At 37.7% G+C, this 24,202-nt stretch overlaps 1 protein-coding gene across 16 annotated transcripts in view; it reads right to left on the bottom strand.

Moving 5' to 3' along the window:
• Nucleotides 1-23,936, bottom strand: part of LOC137099870 (mucin-22-like) — a 32,443-nt gene extending 8,507 nt beyond the window's left edge. For 2 of the 16 annotated variants that reach the window (XM_067477235.1, XM_067477236.1), the window contains exons 1-16: nt 23,795-23,854; nt 22,890-23,013; nt 22,562-22,661; nt 11,237-11,300; nt 10,768-10,827; nt 9,175-9,228; nt 8,979-9,059; nt 8,773-8,887; nt 7,924-7,962; nt 7,661-7,699; nt 4,441-5,370; nt 4,146-4,184; nt 3,785-3,799; nt 2,733-2,842; nt 2,455-2,496; nt 1,471-1,530 (exon numbers count right to left, since the gene is read on the bottom strand). In XM_067477235.1, the coding sequence (XP_067333336.1) occupies nt 1,471-1,530; nt 2,455-2,496; nt 2,733-2,842; nt 3,785-3,799; nt 4,146-4,184; nt 4,441-5,370; nt 7,661-7,699; nt 7,924-7,962; nt 8,773-8,887; nt 8,979-9,059; nt 9,175-9,228; nt 10,768-10,827; nt 11,237-11,300; nt 22,562-22,590 (1,677 nt within the window). In that variant the 5' untranslated portion in view covers nt 22,591-22,661; nt 22,890-23,013; nt 23,795-23,854. Of the gene's footprint in view, nt 1-1,470; nt 1,531-2,454; nt 2,497-2,732; nt 2,843-3,784; nt 3,800-4,145; nt 4,185-4,440; nt 5,371-7,660; nt 7,700-7,923; nt 7,963-8,772; nt 8,888-8,978; nt 9,060-9,174; nt 9,229-10,767; nt 10,828-11,236; nt 11,301-14,838; nt 15,012-22,390; nt 22,527-22,561; nt 22,662-22,885; nt 23,014-23,794 lie in introns of those variants that run through there. The other 14 variants (XM_067477227.1, XM_067477228.1, XM_067477229.1 and 11 more) reach the window with 14 other exon arrangements.
• Nucleotides 23,937-24,202: the final 266 nt, after the last annotated feature.

Raw genomic sequence — 24,202 nt, 5'->3', positions numbered from 1 at the left:
CCTTCCTGCGCCACAGTCGCCCACAGACTGTCAAAGACTGACTGAAGAATTCACGCATAAAGACTGTTTCCACCAACTATAACAGATGTGTAGTCTCTGACAGTTTGGAAGTGGCACACACCTGACAACTGAGTAAACTGGGGGCAACAGGAATTTCCACATGTTAAAACAAAATATGGCGGCAACTGCGAACTTTGACTTTTTAACGTAACAATTTGAGGGTAAAAGAATAGGAGATGAAAAAAACAGCAAAATCATGGCTGTAAAAGCGAGACTAACAACGCAGACTATAGAGCCTACAGAGGCGAATCCCTCTGTCCTCAATACCGTTATTCGTCATAAATATTAAACATGTTAATAATTGTGTGAATCACTGGAACAGACTGGGGCTTAAGACCAAAGACTAGAATCTTTAGAAAGCACACACTTAACCATCGTCTCTCTGCCGAATGTCGGCGCCGACCAGGACCAACTACGATCCGACCAGTCACGACTGAATGTGTGCCGGCCTTTAGTAACACTCCATCACTCTCACCTATGTGGTAGATGGAAGGCACAGACTGTTTGGCGTTTGTTAAACAAGGACTCTTTGAGCTTCAGGGCGGAGATTATGTGGTGAGTGCTGAGGGGGACCGTCAGGAACAATGTGATAAAGTGCTTGAATCCAGATGTGGGAAACAGCAGAACTCAACTGTCCTTACTACCGAAGGCGCCTCCTGCCAGTACTGGATATTTGATTTGATTTTTTACGAAATTAGCAAATCATTTTAAAATGCTTCCATTTGGCTATGTGTGGTTATTGCAAGTGAGAGTGAAATTAATGTTGAAAGTAGAAAGGGTTCACTTTAGCATGGGGAACAAAAAGTAAGATGGAACTAATGTGCATTTTAAAATCACCTTCATGGTCAGGAATTTGCTTTCAAAAGCATTTCTTTCTCTGTCCCGGTGAGATATGTTATATAATGCGTTAAACACCGGTCGTTAACCGGCTTATCTTCTGGCTTGTCTGAAAATGAATTCATGTCTAGCAGTAAACTCACCCTCTGCATTACTTTCACGCTGCAATCACACTGCTGGAGCCTGATTGCTTCTTTCCCAGTGGTCACTGAACTCTGTCGGTGTAACTGCATGAACTCACAGACTCACTTAACTGCCAGGTAATAGCAACGAGTACGTGTAACGTTTTACAATGAATGGAAACATTTGGGGCAACATTTTTTTTCACCAATCGTTTGATGATGCCTTTTGTAATAAGGACACACGTCATCCAGTGGAGTGTGTCAGCAACGGAGGAGGTCAAAGAACAGATGGATATATATTTTATTGTTTTTAATGTCTCCTGTATGTCTGAGAATTATCAAACGCAACTGCAATAACAATAAAATGTGGCCTTATCTTATTATATGCAGCATTCAATGTAATTCAAGCTTCTTCAATCACACGATGGAAAAAATGCATCAAAGCACTTACCTCCAATAATTGTATGTTTTCCACTTGATCCCTGTTTTCAAATTCCAGGTGTGTGACCGGCTGAAAGAGAAATGAAGTGCTGAATTCAAACATTACTTTAATTCATATACATGTATTTGGTTGGGCTCACTGTTCTCATTAGCAGCAGTAGCAGTCGCAGGGCTTAATCACTACAGGAAGAACGTGTATGCAATCGTGTTACAGCAGTTTACAGACATACACTGTACCACTTAGTTAGATTAGTTTGTATTATCTTATTTATGAGCTCAAAAACTTAATACGGACAGGTGCTATTCAGACCCTTTTAATCAATCTAAGTCAGGCTGGTTTTAGCTTCTACGAGACATTGATGAGGCCGAATCCCTGCAGTAGTTAAGAGAGTAGGCAAGAACGTAGAGTAGACAAAGGGTTGGTTGCTTGAAAGACTTCAAAGACAGATACTTATACTAAAACATTTAATATAAACATTGAAAAGCATCAAAGAACCAAAACAACAAAAAAACATAACTATACTTTTCAATTTCAGATCAGCTCAACTTTCCTTATGTAGCACCAATTCACAACAGAGTCATCTCAAGGCCCTTCAGATGTTCAATGTTCTGTTTATACACTTGATTACATTGGTTAATTTGGGGTTTTGAGGCACTACGCTGGATGTTTTATCAGTGCTTTTGCAAGTAAAAGTATTTCAGTGCAGAGGTACAATTTGCTTGCAGAACATGATCCATCACACAGAACATTTTCCTCAACACCTATTAAATGGTTGAGGGTTAATCTTTTCGTGTTTGTTAATAACTGACTGCAGTTAATGTGACTTTCTTATCATTATCTTTTCGCATGACTCGTGTTTCATCTCTACGTGAATCATTCAGTCCACCTTCAGGATCAGACCATTACAAAAAAAAGAAAAAGAAAAAATTATAATATTTTATAAATTATAATATTTTTTCCCAGGCGAAAAAAAAAAAAAAACTGCAATAGTACCTGCAGCACTATAATTTGTTGAGATCCTTGTGATGATCCATTCTGGAAAAAAATGGTGACAAGCAAGGAATTATTTTATTTACCATTTCAGAATTTTGGTATTAATACATTTTAAAACTCCTACTTTAAATTACTAACATGAACGAAACCACACAAATGTAAATATTAGCTTGGCTTTTGTGCTGATAACACGGTACATCTATGTATCTACTGTATGTGCCATTATGGCCATCATAAATTTGTTCTTGTGAACCAAATGTACACATATTTTTCCTCACATTCTCTCTCTGTGATCGGTCTGGTGGCATCTTCCGCATACGCAGGTAAACAGCCAGAGGCAGGATCACATTAAGCGCCAGAGAGACCATCAAGCAATACTGCATGGTTTCTGAAGGGGAACAGAACAGAATTAGTTATCAGCAAAGTTCTTGCCAATAAACTAGCAAGAAACTGAAACTGAACTACTACACAACTGGCCTCTATGAGGAAGCACAACCCCAATACCCAAAAAGTTGGGACGATGTGTAAAAACAATGATTTGCACATTTCATTTCACATTGATGTTTACCATTGTGTAGCATCCCCCTCTTCTTTTAACAACTGTCTGTAAACGTCTGGGATGTTTAGGTGACGAATGTTGTCCAATTCTTGTCTGATGCAGGATTCTCTGCCTCTTTATTTCACCAAATTAGTTGTCAAATGCTCCTACATTCATTGTTTTATTTGCAGAAATTACTTTTCCAGGCTTTTGTTGCCCCTGTTCCAACTTGTGTGATGTGCCATCAAATTCAAGATGAGCTAATATCTTCCACGAAATGATTTCACGTAAAGTTTCTCTTTTTCAACATCTGATATGTTGTTTATGTTCTGTTGTGAACAAAATATGGGTTGATGATATTTGCAAATCATTGAATTTAGTTTTTATTTATATTTTATACATCGTATAACAACATGCAGCAAATAGGTAAATCAGGACAAAAATATTTTTAGTAATTAGCAATTCTTAATAATAATTTAGATTAATGTATTTTAATACATACAAATATACAGTATATAAAGTCACATACAGTTTTAGCCCAGCTGCTTAGGTAAAACCTACAGTAGCCATGTGTCTACATTGGTGAGGTTTAACCCGGTTACAGTAACTATCTTAATCATCATTTAATTTTATTTAAACTACAAATATGGAATCAATTATGATAGGACAATGAAAAAAAAAATATTTGTCTAGTAATACTGACCTGGTATTTAGCAAATTACCAAAAAAAAAAGATAACAAATAAATGAATATAACCATATTTGTACATCTTAATAAAGGACAAAAACTTACTTGTTTTCAAATCATCTATGGAATAACAAAAAGACAGTGTCAGTGCAGTTAAGAATCAAAAGTCTTATTATTAGTCTTAAATTATTGCTGTTAATTAGCTTTTTAATTGTATGTTTTTAATTGTATGTCTGTTACTGCAAAACAAAAGTGACACATTTAAATTTGTCTTCATTAGATTATAATTTATTCAAATTTTATATTTACTGTTGTAACTCTAAAATTATCACATAAACACAAAATAAATGTAAATAATTGAGAACTTATGGAATATATTCAAAATATTAATATATTTTCACTATTTCCAACAACATTTCATGGATTTGAACGGAATACATATATGTTATTTAAGAAAGAGGTTTACCTTTTTGTTCTTGTATTTTTTCCGGTCGATTAGACACTGCTGAAAGATGAAAAAAGTCTTGTATAAGTACAGTTTGAGCTTTCCCACCTGTATTAAAGAACACACCAATTAAGTTTTTATATGTAAGCATTCAACACTGTCATCTATGATGACAGGATGAGGATGAGAACGGCCCCAAGTAATTGTTCTACTCATCAGTAATGTAATATGTTCCCTGTGCTAATTAAGAGTGTTGGTCCTTATATAATAATTGAATAAAATCCTCGACTACTGTTGATGTGTTCATAAATCTTACCATTGTTTCCTGTACCTGTGCTCTGCGTGGTTGTTAATGTTGCTGTCAGTTCTGATTGCAATGTTCTTGCTCTTGTTGTCGTTGTTGTCGTTGTTGTTGGCACCAGTGTCATGTTTCTTGACAGTGTTGAAGAGAATGTTGTTTCTTGCGGTGTTGTTGCTGCTATGTTTGTTGTTTCTTGCGGTGTTGTTGTTGATATATTTGTTGTTTCTTGTAGTGTTGTTGGCATTTTTGTTGTTTCTTGCGGTGTTGTTGTTGATATATTTGTTGTTTCTTGCGGTGTTGTTGCTGCTATGTTTGTTGTTTCTTGCGGTGTTGTTGCTGCTATGTTTGTTGTTTCTTGCGGTGTTGTTGCTGCTATGTTTGTTGTTTCTTGCGGTGTTGTTGTTGATATATTTGTTGTTTCTTGTAGTGTTGTTGGCATTTTTGTTGTTTCTTGCGGTGTTGTTGTTGATATATTTGTTGTTTCTTGCGGTGTTGTTGCTGCTATGTTCGTTGTTTCTTGCGGTGTTGTTGCTGCTATGTTTGTTGTTTCTTGCGGTGTTGTTGTTGATATATTTGTTGTTTCTTGTAGTGTTGTTGGCATTTTTGTTGTTTCTTGCGGTGTTGTTGTTGATATATTTGTTGTTTCTTGCGGTGTTGTTGCTGCTATGTTTGTTGTTTCTTGCGGTGTTGTTGTTGATATATTTGTTGTTTCTTGCGGTGTTGTTGCTGCTATGTTTGTTGTTTCTTGCGGTGTTGTTGCTGCTATGTTTGTTGTTTCTTGCGGTGTTGTTGCTGCTATGTTTGTTGTTTCTTGCAGTGTTGTTGTTGATATATTTGTTGTTTCTTGTAGTGTTGTTGGCATTTTTGTTGTTTCTTGCAATGTTGTTGTTGGTATTTTTGTTGTTTCTCGCAGTGTTGCTGTTGCTGCTGTTGTTGATAATTTTGCTGTTTGATTTAAAATTGCAGTCGACATGGTCAGTAATAAAATCTTACAATATGGGCTTTGCAGAAACTAAAATAAAATCAAATGTCAATTATATCAGTATGAATAAGTAAGTAAAAATACTGATGCAGTGCAGAAGTAGGGGTTGATCACTAAAATCTCTTTCACATATGAAATCCAAACAACGTCTGGAGTGTCAGCTCCAAGCATTCTCCAGAATTGAGGTGTCACACGCGTAACACACAGTAGAAGGCGCAACATGATAAAGTATGCTGTGATTTGTTTACAGCACATTGAAGCTGAGCATCCAAAAACGAAATAAATAATCAATTTCTTAAATCCTCTTAATTCCTCTTAACCCCTTAATTTGACACCGATTTTATCCTTGAGACAGGAATTTTCCGGACTGTCTAACTCAAAAATATTTTATATATACATATATATAAACATTCTCACACACATCGCTTCCTTGTATAGTCCGAGGAATTTCAGGATTCCAGTGCATATGTGAAAGAGGCTTATAATATAAAAAAGGATTATTTAGTGAATTTGGAACTTGTGTTTGTGGTCATATCATTAGTTCTTTGACATTTGTTTGACCTATAATGGAAGTGTCTTTATATGTAGAGTTAAATACTATAATTTAAATCAGTTCATCATCTGCAGGCCTCCTTTATGTCTGACAGGGAGTCAATGAGATAATCCATGACGACCGAATCTGATCGTTTAGCTGGAAAAGTTTTAACCGGAACTAGGCTTTTGAAAAGTTCTTCGAGTAATTCAGGCTGCAATGTCAACATGTTGATATTTGCCTAAAAATAATACCGTTAACTCGAATCCAGCTAATCCAGTTCTTAAAAAGCAGTTGGAGGATTGATTTGTTAACCCTGGGTTCATATTTGCTGTTGTTTGTGCAAAGTAGCTAAAATCATGATGGGCATTTATTGACTGTTGATGATGTGATTGCAGCTGCAGCAGTTAGGAGTGTCAGGAACCATCCCAGCATGCACTGGGGTAATTAATGTTGTTGTTTTTTAATGTTTTTTGGACATTTGAAGGCAAAGAATGATGTTTGTAAATCACTGCTGAGGTTCTTTATCACATGCATACAAATGTACTGTGTGTGATCAACCTTCTGTTTTATTTATTCAATGAATTTAAATGTAATGTTACTACAATATCTTGAAAAAATATTAATGCACACACCATTAAGAATCTAGTTTCTAGTTTTTTTCACAGTGTCTAAAAATATGATTTTTTTATGTATGTAAACTTATCAAGCTTATTTTATCATGTACATGGAATTGAATTATAATGGTTAAATCAACAGATTCTTCCTAATTATCCTTTAGAATAGAAGCCATTTGTATTTGAAAATGGCTTCATAGAAGGTCCTGATCCATCTAACTGTAAATAGGTCGTCCCTTTTTAAAGGTTTGGGATTCAGAATGTGCCAAATCATTAATATTCTAATCAGGATAACCGCTTTAAAGAGAGAGTTGTGGAGTTTAGCTGCTGTTTACCTGCTATAATTCATTCAACCTGTCATTTCTGTGGCACTGAATTCCAGTTGGCAAAAGAATATTTTGTCATTTTTAGGTTTAGCAGAATCCTGGTGTCTTTGGTCTTTGGATTAGACTCATTCCACTGTACAGAAGCACATTTTCCTTTTTTTTCTTGTTGGGTTGAATTTTTATTGCATGATAAGACAAGACTGTTCTTGTGTGATAACAAGTTAAAAGATTGCTACTTTCATTGAAAGAAAACTAGGAGATGTCAACAAGTTGTACGTGCAGTATCATAGTATCACGGCCATTTTCAGTTATACAATAGTCGATTGCAAGCTGCTGAGCTGAATTTCTTATTCAGAAACACTGATGTTTCCAATGTGAAGGCATTGTAGTGTTTTCATGCCCAGACCATTATCAGGGGAAACTTTCAGCCTCGCCAGCATTAAATGCCGACACTCCCTTCAGCTTTAGCAGTGCAATGCTTAGATGGTAAACATGCACAATATCAGCATGTGAGTATTTATCTCTACGCACTGCTGTGCACAACTTCACACAGCTGCCAGCGTGAGATCCCATTTTTAATGTGATTAGTCATTATATCGACATATGAAGAAAATGTGGTCGAAAGGTAGGACGTACGCATGATCACTGGGTTATATGTGTGTTCACAGTTGTATATTTAAATGGATTTGGAAAAGTGGTGTTATGCAACAGCAAGCAAGATTTCTGGGATTTTAAATGCTCATCTCAAAGATGCACTGAAATAAAATGTGGGACTTACCAAAAGGTAATAAATCAGAATGCATCTGGCAGATACTTTCTAGAAAAGGATTAGAAATACTATATCAGTTAAATTAATGAAGTGCAAAAGCATATATTGAGTAAAAAGTAAAAACAGAAATCAGTGAATGTGTTCTAGTATGAGCACTAACATGTCCAAACAGATAAACACGGAAAAGGTAAGTTCCGACCACACACAGTGAAAACTTCACCGTGTTCATTAAACCCCTCACCAACACTTCACAATACAACATATGTACTCACTATTTTCCCCGTTTTCGGTGTATTCACTGTATTGACAGCCTATAATGCAAGAAAGAAAAACAGAAACATCATGAGTTTGAAAGTAAGAACCGAAGTCTGAGCTTAAGTTCACCCACTGCGAAACATGCCAATTGAGTGTCTTAGGGATGATGCTTTTTTTGTTGTTCTTTGGGGGGAATTTTTCTATTTGCTTTTGGATTCTTCAAATAAAATAAATATGATCCATGAAAAACAATTATTCTTGAAAGTTTCGTTCAACAAGATGATCTTCACAGATAAACACATGGTGACATAACTTCAACATCACCACCACTAAACTTCCCATTTCTAATTTAATTTAGTGCATTTGCACCTTTTTTCTTGAGGTGAGCTGATAAAAGCTTATGATCGCGAGTAAAAAAAAAAAACGTAAACATAATGATGTTCAACTACTTTTTAGCAATTGTTGTTTTTGAGACATGTAAAATCACAAGAAAGCACAAGTGAGGTATTTAGTAATTATATTAAGTTGGAGAATAACATGACCAAAACCCATTCAAGGAAATTCTAACATCTAACCAGGGAGTGTTACCAAAGTTTTAATATTCAGCTTTGGTAATAATTTCAATATAACAGTAAAGGCAATAATTACGGTGACATATTATGTTTGTTTTATTGTGTTTAGCTTCTCTTTGTAGCAGAGAGCTGCTAAAAAAAAAAAAGGCAAAGCAGTTTCTCTCCTGGATTAATAAAGTTGTTTGAATCTGGAATCTTGTTTGAGATGAGTTTACACCAAGGAAAGGAAGTAAAATATGTATTATTGATCGGTAAGTGTAGTATCTTGGGCACCGCCCACTGTTAAAGAATTACCTGTTTCTTTGAGATCAACATCCGCAAAATCTAAAGATCTGGCTAATATACACATAAAGTTGAAGAAAGACAATTTCTGAGAAGTCTCCCCATCACACATCTCCTCTGTAATATTCTAGTTGGGGGAAAAAAAGAAAAGAAAGTTAATGAAATACAAAAAACAAGGGGACACTATTTTCAATAAAATGTTTGTATCATTCACTCACATTTTGAAGGCAAAGGTCTAGTATATTATAAAAATAGTTTGATTTTTTGGACTCATATAGTACAGTACAGTTCAGGAAGTCCTATATAGGGAAGAGGACAAATGAACACTTTACAGATGCAATTCAATGCAGTTATGTTATGTTGACATACAGAATATTTGATTTATACTTTTTATTGAATGCTTTAATAAGTTACCTTGGGTTGCTTGGCTTTTGCAAGAGTGACATTCTCCTTCAGATAATTAACCTTCTTGAAAAAAGATTAGAGAAATCGATAAACAGCAATTAGTGACAGTTAAACTCTCATTTCTTAATAGTTAATGATTCATAGTATTAAGTTTTATTAAATTCAACCACAGTTAAATATTGTAGCTTAACAGGTTTCCAGCTTATTTGAACAGTTAACAGTTTGTAGTTTGTTATTCTTTCAAAATGTTTTGACAATAAATCACCTTTTCAGACTATTAAAGCCACATCAAGGCTGATCTTTATAATTATTTTAATATTCTGGTGGGAAATCCTTTTTACTTCAAATATTCATGCATGACACGAAAGAATTAGTCTTTGTGTTTGAGTGGTATTTGCACATTTATATCAACATCTTATCTGCAGACAACCTAATAAAAAGGGTTTATATAAGAAACAAAGGTAACAGAAAATTAAAAATTACAGTGGGTCCAGTAAGAATCACCACCACTTCATTTTTGAAAAAAAAAAACAACTTGATTTAATGCAGGTAACAACATACAAGAATTTGACACTACTTTTTCACCTAATGATAATTCTTTAATTTATCCTGCAACCGTCCCACACAAACCACACTTGTGAGACGTTTTTGTCATGCACATATCAGTCTTTGCAACAGATTGTAACTAGCGTGAGAACAAAATATGCAAAGAATGAAGACAAGAAGTTTCTGTTTTGAAAGATTCCATTGACATAGTTGTGCGGCAAATAATGTAGCATTAAACATCCATTATCAGAAAAGGTTGCAGTGTGGAGGTTATGCTCATCTATAAAACTATAAAACAAACTTTCATTTCTGTTTTGACTTGTTAAATCATTAAAATAGCTTGCAACACAGCAACTGCTGCTGAGAGGCTGATTGCATTTTTTTTCAATGCAGGGTTTCATGTTGTGATTTCAATACGGATTTTTATGGCTTTGGCACAATAATACATTGTCCTTATGACTGTTTATTCAAGCACTTTCAAAAATGTAAATGAATTTCAAGTGGATTATCCAAATCTTTCTCCTCACTTGGAGAAAAAAAAAGGAGTGGAACGTCACGCCTGTGCCCACATCAGGCTAGATAAGGTCTACAAGCTTTGCAAAATTAATGTTAAACAATACAGAGATAATCTTCAAATTAAACCTACAAAAGTATACTGAACATTTAATGACAGGGTTAATTGAAAATGTGCTCAAAAGTTCTACGGATAAACATATTTAAGTATATAAATCTAACTGTATTAAAAAATCCTATCGTGACATATGTAATTATAGGAACAGGACGTTTATATTAGAATATGAAATTTTGATCATATCACACAGTCTTATACTTCACAGCATAGATGTACAAGTCTGATTTGTTCAACAAACATTTAAAGGGGAAATATGGCAAAAAAGTATAGTAATAAATCAATAATAAGGGTCAAAGATCTGTTAGATCAACTATTTTGTGACAAAACTATCAAATAAATGTAGTGGAGTAAAAACACATCAAAAAAAAAAACTGTATTTAAGTACAGGATTTGAGTAAAAGTACTTAGTGACTTATCACATTTACCCATTCACTTGCGCTGAAATAGTCTCCACAGGCTTGCATGGACAAGTTGACCAGAAGACCCTAGCAGAAAAAAATAAGCATTAAAGGTCAGTTTCTAAACTGTTTTGGATAAAAAAAAGACTTTACATATACAAAAAGTGCTACATCAACTAAAAAACACACTAAAAAAAGCTCTAATAGCTCTTTACCAGATCAAAAGTTTTATAAATTAACTTATATATATATATATATATATATATATATATATATATATATATATTAAAATTGCTGCTTTCAGCTGAAGTACAGTGCTTCAGCAGATTGGGAATAGACTCAGCTTCGGCTGTTATCGATCTTGTGTTCTCTAAAAGCAAATTAAGCTGCTTCCAAAATCATTAATATGAACCATTTGCACAAGCTGTGGACCTACTCAGATTTTATAAAGCGCACATGTCGGCACCAGGACCTGAATACTGCGGGTGATACTTACAAAAAGAAAAAGTGTGGTGAGGATTCTCCATGTCATGCTGACTCTGTGACCAATAAGATGCCAACTGTGGGAAAAAGAATCAGAGCAGAAGTTTATTTTCCAGCAAAATGTGATGTTTTGGTTGGTTCTGCCATCACTTACACTGAAAAAACATTCTGTTCATTGCTCATAAAACCTGCTCTTACAAAATAACAAACTACTCAGATCAACTCAAATCAAATCATCACGTGAACGTTGCTTTAATAAACTGTTACCTGTCTTTAATTTTATAAATGGACCCTTTAATTTACACTGATCAGCCACAACATTAACCTCACCTGATGCTCTTAATATAAAAACTATCATGCACTAATAAATACAGATGTTCCACCACCTCTGCACACAGTGTATCACACGTTGCTGTGTATGAGGACTGCTCCGAGTGACCAAGCTGACCTTTGCTAACGCTAATGTTGCGCTGTATCGATGTAATTCCATGATAAATACTTGTCACTTATCAACGAGGAAGTGAAACCCGTATCCCACTCCGGTCCATTTAGAAAGATGTAAACACATCTGTACACACCCTGCTACATGCCACAACTCGGTGACTTATTCGGTGTCACATTTCAAGGGCATCACCTGGGACAAACAGACGTCCCCTCAACTTTAGATCTTAACAGCCTGCAGGCCTCTGCAGATATGATCCAACAAGCAATGTTAGCAGTGTTTATAAATAGCAAATAGCAATGTTAAGTGGCGGCATAATGGAAAGGATTGTGCACCCACGACTGTGCTACCTGGGCAGCTTGATTATTTTCTATAAGAGTGAATTATGGATTTATTTAATGCACGTTCACTCAAGTACTCGAGTAGTCGATTAGGGCTGTGTGACATGTGACGATTCATATTGTGTGACGAGATCTATGATTTAGTTTATTGTGTTCCAAATCGCTTCATAAATGAAAAGGAAATTGGCAGCATGAGGTCCATGGTTTCATATTATGATCCTTTATTATATAAATCACCTCCCCCAACCTCTTTAGGTTGTAAAATCCTGACACATGGTGCAGATCCAGCAGCGCAGCAACACAAATGCACAGTGCTTCAGCATTGGTGTGTATTGCAGACTGTTGGACTAAGTTAACGTGTGTGACGTTACACACTCTCCTACTTTGATGCACTTTTTCACACAACACAGGCAAATTCGTTCTGTTTCCAAAACTGTGACTTTCACAGTGACAGAATTAAAGTTATTTTAGGTATTTCGCCAAATGTTGAGAGAGTACTGTCTGAAAATCCCATTGAAGTCCATTATAGCAGAGGTGCAGAAATTCTCCTCAAATCACACTAGGGCTGTTTTTAAATCGCAACCTCGCCATCATTATATTGAGTATCTTCAAATAAAAGATATCACTTTGTTTGCTGAAGGCTTCAGTCAGTTTTTACACACACAGACATACTGTCACGGTCCCAGTGCACTTCCTGTCTGTGGTCTTTTATTTTGTGGCCCCTTCTCTCTACTTCCTGTGCCTTGGTTTTTTTTTCCCCAACTTTGCCCTCAGTTGTCCCTCATGGTTTGCACCTGTTCCCTCCTTTTTTTAAGTTCAGTCTTCCCCTCTCTCCCAGGCCAGATCCTTGTCGTCATTGTTACCCTCACCAATCCCACAGTAGACTCTGGACTTTTGGAAAAACCTGACATTGTGTTTCTTGGACTTTCTTGGCTTCATGGACTCTTTAATCCTGGACTCTGTGCTTTTGTGTTGTTTTTTGGTCTGAGGTTTGGCTTCTGTTGATTTCTGTGTGTAGGTTTAGTCTCCAGTTTTCTCTGCTAGTCTGGGCCTGGTTTTTGTGTTTTAGATACGCATTGCATGCTTCAGTTTATCAGTGCCTTTTGTTCAGCTTGTTCATGTCTGCCTCCCTTTAGTTTGTGTTACCGTTATGTACTTCCCCCAACGCTGTACTTCAGTTATCTGTTTTTACTTTAGTCAAACGTTTGTTCACTTTGTTTTCCCCTCATGTTCGGGTCCTCTGGATAGTTTCTGTGTCTATTCTGTTCTGGGCCTGTTTCTTGTAGCTTCCAGTTAGGAGCGATTTCCGTTGACCATTTTTTTTTTTAAGTTTCTGTCAATTTTGTGTCCTTTCGGCTTATTCTGTGGGGTCAGGGGATTAAAGGTCTGATTAACAGATTAATGGCACTTAAATAGTAAAATGAGTTTTTGGTGAAGTTGACCTACAGAAAAAGGACCAGATTTCTAACTGGCATCACTGACCAACAGGAAACACAAGAGAAGTGAAAACTGTATCTTCCTCTTTTCTTTGCCTTTTTAAAAATACTTTCTTCTTTGCTGACAACTGCTTCTATTTAACTGTCTTCTTTCTTTTTTAATCAACTTTTCCTAGAACCTTCCTTTCTTTCAACTTTTTTTTTAAATAAACTTTTTTTTCCCCAATATCCTTAATCATTTTGTCTCTTTTCATCTCCTTTTATCCAAAGTTATACATTTTTTCCTTCTTTGGCTCCATGTTTAAAGCTTTAAAGAAACAAACTAGCCAACTTTCAACAAGTTCTGAGCAACTGGTTACTTTCATGCAGCTTAACAGCCACCACAAAATGTTATTTTCAAGTTTAGGGTCAAAGATCTAGAGAAGCAAAACCAAAACAAAACAGCATCTAGTTAGTGGGGAGGGTGATGTTTAAAGATTTTCTGACAGGAGGTTTCCGCATAATATTCCATCAACATTTATTTAGTTTTACACTAAAATATTTCCTTTAACGCAGTTGGTGTGAAATTATTGGACGAAGCAGAAATGTGCACCAGCATCTTCAGGTTCCTGAGCTTTATTACAATACACCATCATTTACAGTGTGGTGGTGGATCTATAACAAAGTCATTTAAAGAACTTTTTGCAAAACATTTCTTATATAACTTATATAACATATTCTTATATAACTTAAAAAAATAAGAAGAACAATGATAACAGCTGACTTAAAGAAAGCTATAACTCTGCTTTTAATGAAACAAGCTTCTAAGGCACTATTAGGCTGAATCACAGGTTAAAAATACTCAAGGAAACAAGTGTAAGGTTTCAAAAGTCAGACCCGAAGGTGGAGCTGTGCTGGGCCATAGTAAATATTTAAAAGAACAAAATGACTCCGTAATGAAAATAGCGACTGGCAGGAAGGACAAAGTGTATTAGCTTAAAAACCTCAGCGGGATAAGTGGAGTTAAACTCAGTCAATAAACAACTAAAAATACCCTCTAAAGACCGTGACGAGAGGTGGTCCCAAATACTAACAAGGCGAGGAAAGCAGAAAGGGTTCAGGTGGGATATTGGTAGGAATAACAGATGAAGTGAGTGTGGGTCTGAGGGGGCGCACAAGGAGCAGGGGAGTACTAACTGAAAAGCTGGTGGGTAAAATAAAAAGAAAGAATGCAAAATAGGAAATGAAGGGCAGTGCAAAAGGCTACTGTGACTCAGAAGAATGTCTGTTACTTAAAAACCAAAACAGGTCGGTGAATTAGCTAATGGGGTGGCGAAGGTGAGATCTGCCAACATAAGTATGAAAGTATAAAATTCAAATGGGAAAATCTACAGTGAGGAATGCAGGGACAACGTACCAGGAAGAGGGTGAGATCCAGGAGTGGGGACAGTGTGGGGCCCTGGTGAGACAGAGGAAGGGACCAGGAACAAAGAAATGCTGATGATGACACCACAGGGGAGTGATGGGAGAGAGGCAAGTGGTCCAAAGCAGAGAGACAGCGTCCGGGCCGTGGTGAGTAGTGGAGCAGAGCTAGCGAGATGAAGAGGTAACAGAGTGAAGAAACCATCTAATGTGAGCCATAGAACACGTAACGCTATCCGTAGAAGTTTGCAAGGATTTGTGTACGAATTTTAGGTGTAATGCAGCAGCTTATGTCGGCACTGCAGCAACCGTCCAGACAGAAACCGAGGGAGTCTTTTGATACTGCTTGCCTGCTTGTCCAGCATTAACCGGCTCAGTTTCAGGTTGACAGAACTCTCGACAACATTGTTCTACAAATCTCCCATTGAAAGATTTTATAACAAAAAAGCACTTGTCTGGCAGCTTGTGCTTGTGGATGGAGAAAATGAAACAAAGCTGACAAAAAAAAGGCAAACTAATGATGACACAATTGATAATGATACAATGGCATCCATTGTGGCTCGATGTAAAGAGGAGCACTGCCTGGTCTCTGGCTGAATTTGCTCCCCTCTGCAGTAGAGTGGAGGGATTGTATGGACTGAGAGGACTTTAGACAACATCATCCTCTCATCTACAACATGTAGGTTGTATTAGGATTCAGCTGGACCCCCAGAACAAAGCAAGGCCTACAGATTGATTTTTGTCTGTTGGTGTCAGGCACCTTCATGTTTGCTGCATCACCAAGGACTCAATAAACATCTGCAGACAGACCCTGTGCTGAAAACCGAGCTGCCTGTGAGCTCCCACCACAGACCCAGCATTCAGGATACATCTGATGACCACTTCAGAATTCTACTGCTGTTGCACTTTTTGCAAAGGCTTCAACAATATTCACCTAGTTATAGACAGTTTTCAGGTCTGATAAAACCTTTCTGCAAAACCTATGCACAGGGGTCACTTTGATGCAAAAATAACTGCATACAGTCATTAACACACTACGTATCAAAACTGTACACAAAAGTGTCGAATCCGTTATTGAGGTTGAATCCAATAGTTGAAAAGGATAAAAGCCAGTTCATGTGAGAGTTTATTCGTGACTTCAGTAATGGAGGAAACTGAGGAGGACGCAACCAGCATGTCCCCATGGGGGATCAGGAGGACAGAGAGTATGAAGAGGTAGCCCAAGAACAAGAGCAGTCATTTCAGATGAAGTTAGAACATCGATAATAGATGAGGTTTTGATCTAATTTTCCTTCAGTTACAGCTGAATTTCTCCGTGTATTGCTTACTCCGTACTCTAGACAGGAGAAGTAGAGAAAGTCTGAAAGGAAACTAGTCAATGTAGTATTAGAGTATGAAGATCTGCAGTACCGTAAAATGATCTCTACTTGGAAACAGCTGTGAGAAGTGCTGTGGACCCTCCCCAGGCCAGTTTAATTACAGTTTATGCATGTATTTGGTTTTCTAGTTTACATGAATGAAACAAAAAATTTAATTTGCTGTTTTTTGTACACTGAGTAGATGGAGTTTGGCATGTTCTTGTGTAGTGTGTAGTGATGGCTGTGTAGTGTTTAAGCATCAGCGTCTGGTTTTGATCAAAGACTAAATAGCTTTTAGTCGACTGATTTGCAAGAAAAGTCAGTCAAAGGTTTTGCAAATGCTTGTTTTTTTGGGATAAGGAAGGGGAGATTTTAGGAAATGTGACAGAAAAACTAATATTTCAGCTAAGCATAACCACTTTTTTTTGTTTGTTTGTTTTCTGGATCTGCATGACTGATTTTTGGAGTTGTGTAAATAAATACATAAATGAGATGCTTTGAGTGTAACAGTCTTTTATGACCAGCTGTGGTTTAACAATGACATTGCAAAATGCATAAACCCACAGATTTAAGATTGATAGCAATGTTTTGCGTTGAGCATGTGGCATGATCTGTGGCGTGATCTAGTCATAGTGTGTGTGTGTGTGTGTGTGTCTGTCTGAGTGTGATTTTATTGCAAAATATTTTTGGCAAAGCAACTAGTCAACAGTTTTCAGAAGCTGAAGGGAGCTTTTAGTGATCACGTGCCACACTGGGGACCAAACAGCCCCCACAGATTCAGGGGGCAGACAACCTCACTACTGTTAAGACCTAATATAGCTTAGAGTCAGAGCTGGTGCCGCTCTTAGTTATGCTGCTGTTGACTTAGACTGCCAAGGGAACTCCCTGAGCTCTTCCCCTGCTTTCCACTCCTCTCCAAGTATTTACCCTCCGCAATTAGCTATTACAATGTTTCTTCATCGGAAATTAATTACAGGTAATTGTTATAAAATTTCTCACTTTCAACATCTGATATGTTGAAAGTGAGAAAGTTTGAAATGTCTTGCCTAATATTGGCTCATTCTGATATTTCACAAGAGCTACACATTCCAAAAAAAGTTGGGACAGGTAGCAATAAGAGGCCGGAAAAGTTAAATGTGCATATAAGGAACAGCTGGAGGAGCAATTGGCACCTTATTAGGTCCATTGGCAACATTGACTGGGTATAAAAAGAGCCTCTCAGAGTGGCAGCGTCTCTCAGAAGTCAAGATGGGAAGGGGGATCACTAATTCCCCCAGTGACGTGGCCAAAAATAGTGGAGCAATATCTAAAAGGAGAGTTTGGAGTTATCATCATCTACAGTGCATAATATCATCCAGAGATTCCGAGAATCTGGAAAAATCTCTGTGCGTGAGGGTCAAGGCCAGAAAACCATATTGGATGCCAGTGATCTTCGGGCCCTTAGACGGCACTGCATCACATACAGGAAAGCTACTGGAATGGAAATCACAACATGGGCTCAGGAATACTTCCAGAAAACATTGTTGCTGAAAAACAATCCACCGTGACATTTGCCAAAAATGTGAGAAGCCAAAAAAAAAGAAGCCAAATCTATACGTGATCAGGCGTTTTTTTCTGGGCAAAGGCTCATTTTAAATGGACTGTGGCACAGTGGAAAAATGTTCTGTGTTCGAACGAATCAAAACTGAAAGTTCTTTTTGGAAAACCGGGACGCCAGGTCATCCGGACTAAAGAGGACGAGGACAAGCCTGCATCTCTGATGGTGTGGGGTTGCATGAGTGCGTGTGCCATGGGCAGCTTCCATACCTGGAAAGGCTCCATCAATGCTGAGAGGTACATCCAAGTTCTACAACAACATATGCTCCCATCCAGACGTCGTGTCTTTCATTTTCCAACATGACGATGCCAGACCACATACTGCATCAATTACAACATCACAGCTGCGTAGAAGAAGGATGCGGGTATTGATACGATCAGCCTGCAGTCCAGATCTTTGACCCATGGAAAACGTTTGATGCATCATAAAGAGGAAGACGCAACAAACGAGACCTAACACAGTTGAGCAATTAGAAGAAGAATGGGACAACATTCCTATCCCTAAACTTGTCTCCTCAGTCCCCAGATGTTTGCAGACTGTTATAAAAAGAAAAGGAGATGCCACACACAGTGGTAAACATGGCCTTGTCCCAACTTGTTTGAGACGTGTTGATGCCATGAAATATAAAATCCCCTTTTTCCCTTAAAATGATACATTTGATATGTCATCAATGTTGTATTCTGAATAAAACATAGGTTTATGAGATTTTATAAATTATCGCATTCCTTTTTTATTCACAATTTGTACAGTGTGCCAACTTTTTTGGAATCGGGCTTGTACTTTATTATTTTACTACAACTTGTTTCAAGTTTGCATCCCCTCACATTGAAACTGCACGAAATGGGATTCAAACTTAACCCTTAACCTTCGAGGAAACATCTGTAATACCTAACTGTGCATTAAATATCATATTGATCCAAAAGAGTCGTACTTCTCCTTCTCGGTCTCCCTCTCTGTAATTTTCAGCAGTCATCCCTGGATTTGAAGCTGTGCTTTTTCCCCTGTGCAGGTCCTGATCCTACTAAGCTGTCTGGTTTTGTTGTGGATTCTTGTTGATCTTCTCTTTTCTCCCTCCAGTTTCCACTCGCACAACCGAGGGGTTTGCTGTTCCCCGGCCAATCTATGCAAATGACTCAGTGTTTGAACATTTCGTCAGAATAATTCTCATCAATGTTCTTTACGAACCTGTACATTATATAGTGTGTGATACACTTTAGCAACATAAGGAAGGAACTAAAAATACGGCCTTGTTTGAAATATTACAATATTCATTTAATAATGTTTTTGTACTGTAAACTTTGCAGTTTTTTCGCTACAGTTCAGACACAAAAATTGGTTCTTGTTGCTCAGTTTTTGAAACCACTACCCCATGTAGCCTGTCCGCTGACGTGATATGCTGAACTACTTTTTCATTTCACAATTTCTAGACTAAACACTACGCACAATTACGTGGAAACATTATTCAAAACATAAAGCTCTATGTTTGATTTAGAAAACACTGCCATTCAAACGCCACACCCATTTAAGAATGATCCAAATCAAGTGCTAAGAGGTCTGACTTAGAAGTATGACTAATTTGGACCCTAATCATAATTGACAACAAGGAAGGAAGACAACAAGGACGAGTATGAGCTACAATTACAGATGAGATTTGGGCTGCGTGGTGAACAATGGGTTGTTCTTTAAACAGGCTGGGCAGAGGGTACAAGCCTAATGACTCAGACGTTGGCATTAAAGTCCGGAGAAGATCAGGATTCTAGCGCATGTGTGAACTTTACATCATTTACATTTAGTCATTTAGCGACTTTATCCAAAGTGACTTACGAGTTAGGAACAAGGCAAAGAAAAATCTGAAAGCAAATTCTTATCAGTTCATGGTTTTGCAGAACTAAGTGGTAGAGAAGACAGCTGTTTGCTCCAGAGCATGAAAAGCACATCGTAGATATGATAACAGCAGAAAATTGCATAATTCTACAGCTGCAATACAACATCATTAGTAATGATACTATAAAATACTGCAACATCCGTTTGCTAAATTCATTTCTCAAATCAAACACGACTAGATAAACACATTCCCAGTTATTAAGAACAATTCATATTGTGTTGCAAAATTGAAAAAACTGGCAGCAAAATGTGAACACAACCCCAACACAGATGTCATTTCTTTATGCGCAGCAACTCGAACTTGAAAACATGTGTTTTTAATGACCAGTGAGTCAGTCCAGGGTGCACAGCAGGCAGATGTGCATCCATCCACAATGGAGAGAATCATAAAGAGAAACAGAGGAGGCAGAGTTTACGGGAGAGGTGGTAGACGAGGAGGAAGGAAGGAAGATGAGAGAATTGTCAAGCCTGGATGCTTCTTTGTTTGTTAGGAAAGTGCTAAATGTAAACACACTTTAACTACGGTCATTTTTTTCCTGATAGCATTTCCGATAAACGTTCTCTGTTACTGTAATTACATGAACTGGATGCTGTGTCTTTGTTTTATGTAACAAATGCTCAGTGGTGATTATAGTTTTACTTGCTGTACGTGATCAGTTACTTCAGAAATTAGTGTGCAGATGATCTTACATTGTTCATGCCAGTCCCTCCCAGGTCATAAAACCTCTTTAATTACTTCATGCCCTGTGAAGCACTAATATTGGTTTATATATGTGGCTCTTCCACCAAAAGGCAAATTACAGCTACAAATGAACAAACAAAACCAGCTTTCGTTAGAAAGTCATCTGTCAATACTTAAAAATGGCGGTTATCATCTACGAGATACAGCCAAGAAATTAAAGATCTCTTTAAAAGGGGTTTTTTTTATCATGCTGCAACTAAATCCACACTCAGGGTAGAAGATGCAATGAACGGCCCAAGTACTCATGAGTGTCCGTCTCAAGCAACAGACACCTCGCTCCTCACAAACTGTTTGCCTTCTCGAGTAAAGCAAGAGAGAAACGAGTGTGTGCCGACACATAGCAGAGGAGGCTCAGGTGAGCTGGCCTCATGGCGGAATTGCCACGACAAAGCCCTTCTAAGGTTGGCAAAATCAGAAGAAAAAGGTAGCAGTCGGTCAAGATGAACAAACGGTGGACGTGGGATGACAAAGTCTCGATGAGTCAAGGTTTCCAAGCAAAGAAGACATGTGTGACGCAGAGCTCATGAAAAGATAATAAATGCCAGCTTGAGACCCTCAGTGAAGCATGGAGCTAGAAACGGGACGATCTGGGGATGCACTGGCAATGGGAGAGTGGGTGATCTGCATCATGTGTCACTGAATACTGAAGAGTCGTGACATTTCCAGAGGGCAACGATTGATGGTGGATAACATGTTGCAGCAAGACATTTACCACAAGAATTGTCTGGGGAAGAGAGTAGCAGCAGGAATACTTTCAGGCAGCTCAATCACCAGATCTGGATGCTGTTGCGCTGGTGTGTGAAAAGCTGGACCACAGAGTTCAGGAACAATGCTCTAACAGCACAGCAGATACTTGGGATTTCCTGCTGAAGGTCTGGAAGGAAATCAACTGCTGTGGACTTGTCACGCAGTTATTCCTGCAGAGGGCAGTTTTTTTGTTTTTTTTTGATAAAACTACAGAAAAGTGTAACATAAAAATGTGACTTACTATTCTTTTGTGCTCAAATATGCTTAAAAATGAAATTGTTTTTCAGTTTTGTGAGTTTCATTGAAAAAGAAAGACAATAGAAATACGAAAGTTTATTTTCTTGACTTTATACAAAATCTCTCTTACTGATCCTGGCAAGAAGTGAGTGAGTGTTTCATAGTGTGCGTGTATATGCTGAATTTGCATAGACAGCCTACAACGATCAGACACAACATTCTTACCTCCTGTGTAATTTAATGCAGCAGCTCTGCCACAAATTGTTATTTTGAAGATCACACTCCAGTATGACTCCACTACCCACTTTGAACTCAATATAAAAGAGTAAAATTGACAATTGACAATTGAAACTGACAAGTTCAACCTAAACACTGAGAAATTCTAACCTTTTAAAAGCTGCTGTATTTAAGCTGCTGTATTTAATTAAATTATATTAAATACATTCAGTTACATAGGTGGTCAGAATGTTATGCCCGACTGGTTTATGCGCACAAACCTCTACATTTATATGGACTTGGGACCAACACAAGATGATACTGGATTGTGCCTCCTTGAGGTTGCATTGTTTTTTTGTTTTTTTTTTTTAATTGTCCTATCAACTTATCCTGTGAGTCCATTGTGATAATACATGTATTTTTTATTGTTATGTTAAACTTTTACATCAAATACAAAAGACCCGAGAAAGGTTTTGTGGTTAATGTGTAGAGTCTTGACAAAGGGGCCTTTAGTTACAAAGATAGTGCATAAAGAACTGGTTTCCCTAAGACATAATATTTTGAGTCTTTCCATGCTACAGGGCTCCACAAAACTTTTTACCCAGTCAAAATTGTGGTTGGACCAGCCAAGCAACACACATTCACACACACACACTCACACACATCAAGATCAGCTCGTTTAGAGTAGCACTATCCTTTTGCAACATATTACATGTCAAATACGAGACCCACACAGTGATCACCTAAGTGCAAGAAACACACATACCTGGGACCCACGATGTTTGTTGGAATTTCCTCTCCAGCAACAACTTACACTGCTTCAACTGTTTGACTGCAGCAAAGAAACCTTTAAATACAAGGTTTGAGCCACAAATTTTGCTCCTCCTCTTTTCAGACTCCAAAGCAAACCAATGAACACACATTTTAACCTGCCTACCTCTGTGACAGCTGGTCCAACTTCAACATTAAACTCAACACAAGTGAACGGGCAGTTTTAGATGTCCACCTGTTTCTGTTTCATACTGCAAACGCTGACTCTGACAAACACAAAAGAAAACATAAAGATTGTTAAAACCAACTTTTGACTACTTTTCACGTAGCAGTGGTTGCTGGTGCTACATAACGTATGTGATGTGCTCACTGGTTTTTACGTCGGCATTTTTGGGCCATTTCAGACACACTTCTAAGACATAGTTTTAAAGACTAAGTTACTGGGTTCATCACCATCAATGGGATTTAGAGAATAGGAAGGATATGGTACCTACAGAATTCCTATGTTCTTCCTAAACATCCTCCATAAAAGTTGCTTAATGAGTTGTTAATAGCAGAAGGCACCGCAGGTGACTTCCTTTCATCACAAGCCACATGAATAGATGCTTAAAACTCCATCTGCAGAAGTTAAAAAGATAAATGTGTAGTTCTCACAAGTATAACTTTGTATTTAAATAATTGTCAGGCAAAAATGTAAATGTCTGGTCTTAGACACATTGTTGCGAACCAGGGAGCTGGTCAGAGAAGGAGATGGAGATGTGATGAAAAAACAAATCAGATTAAATGATTGCATTTTACTGCCAACTTGTACTCACTGTACATACACATTTACAAGAGGTAGTTATAATGAATATAAAAGGGGGAATTTCTGAAGCCAAAATATCCTTAGTGGTTTTAATGTTTATGTTCTTGCATATTCATATGCAACATATTGTCATGTATTTACCTAATTCCATTTTTCAATTAAATGAGTTCTAAATTCACATTTCACCAAACTGAATTGACCAGCCATCATCAGCGTCCATATATTAAAATGATATTGGCAGATCCGTCTTAATTTCACAGACCTTCAGATAAACGAGGGACCGAGTTGCAAATCAACGTTGCTTTTCAATCCAAATTATAATAAATCCTGAAAAGCAGATTGTAGCGCGCGCGCACACCGAAGGAAGAAAGGCAGCAGAGAACGCAAGCAAAAACACATGAGTCACCTCCTAACTGAGTCGCCGCAAAGCCCCCGTTTTTTAAAGAAAGGGTCTCTGTGCGCTGCGCTATTGCTGGTCGCCAAGCTCATCTACATTCAGTGCGCAACTTTACCGACATGCCACTACACCGTTGCAGAACCGTAGCAACCAGAACGTGTTCGGCCCCGTATGAAAAGCTGCAGGGTCTCACTCACCTTGTGCTGTGTTGTGCTGCGTCCGTCTGTTCTGCCACAATGTTGGGCTCATTCTCCGTTTTGATAACTTTACTTTCACTTTCACATATCGTTTCTCCTCCTCTTGTTTTAATTATGGCTGCACGATGCAAAGCCCCTGGAGTTTCCAAATGGGGGGCTGGGCCACGTGCAGTGTCAGATCGGCTACATCATGTTCGTGTTTGGGAAAGTACATGGGGGTCTGGGGTGTAACTGAATGACCTAAAGTCGACCGATGGTGCTACATCTTTGTGAACACTGGCTTTGACACAGTTATTAAAAAGTATGTGTTAACAATAGGAAACAACAATTGGAGCCCCGTGGGGAAGGGTCTTCAGGATGCAATCTGCATTCTTATTGCCCTTGTTACAGAGCTTTTTGATTTAAGGA

This window comes from Channa argus, chromosome 15 (genome assembly GCF_033026475.1).
Source record: "Channa argus isolate prfri chromosome 15, Channa argus male v1.0, whole genome shotgun sequence".
Lineage (NCBI taxonomy): Eukaryota > Metazoa > Chordata > Actinopteri > Anabantiformes > Channidae > Channa > Channa argus.
Note: the sequence above shows the minus strand (reverse complement) of the source record. Positions and strands in the feature narration are given on the sequence as shown.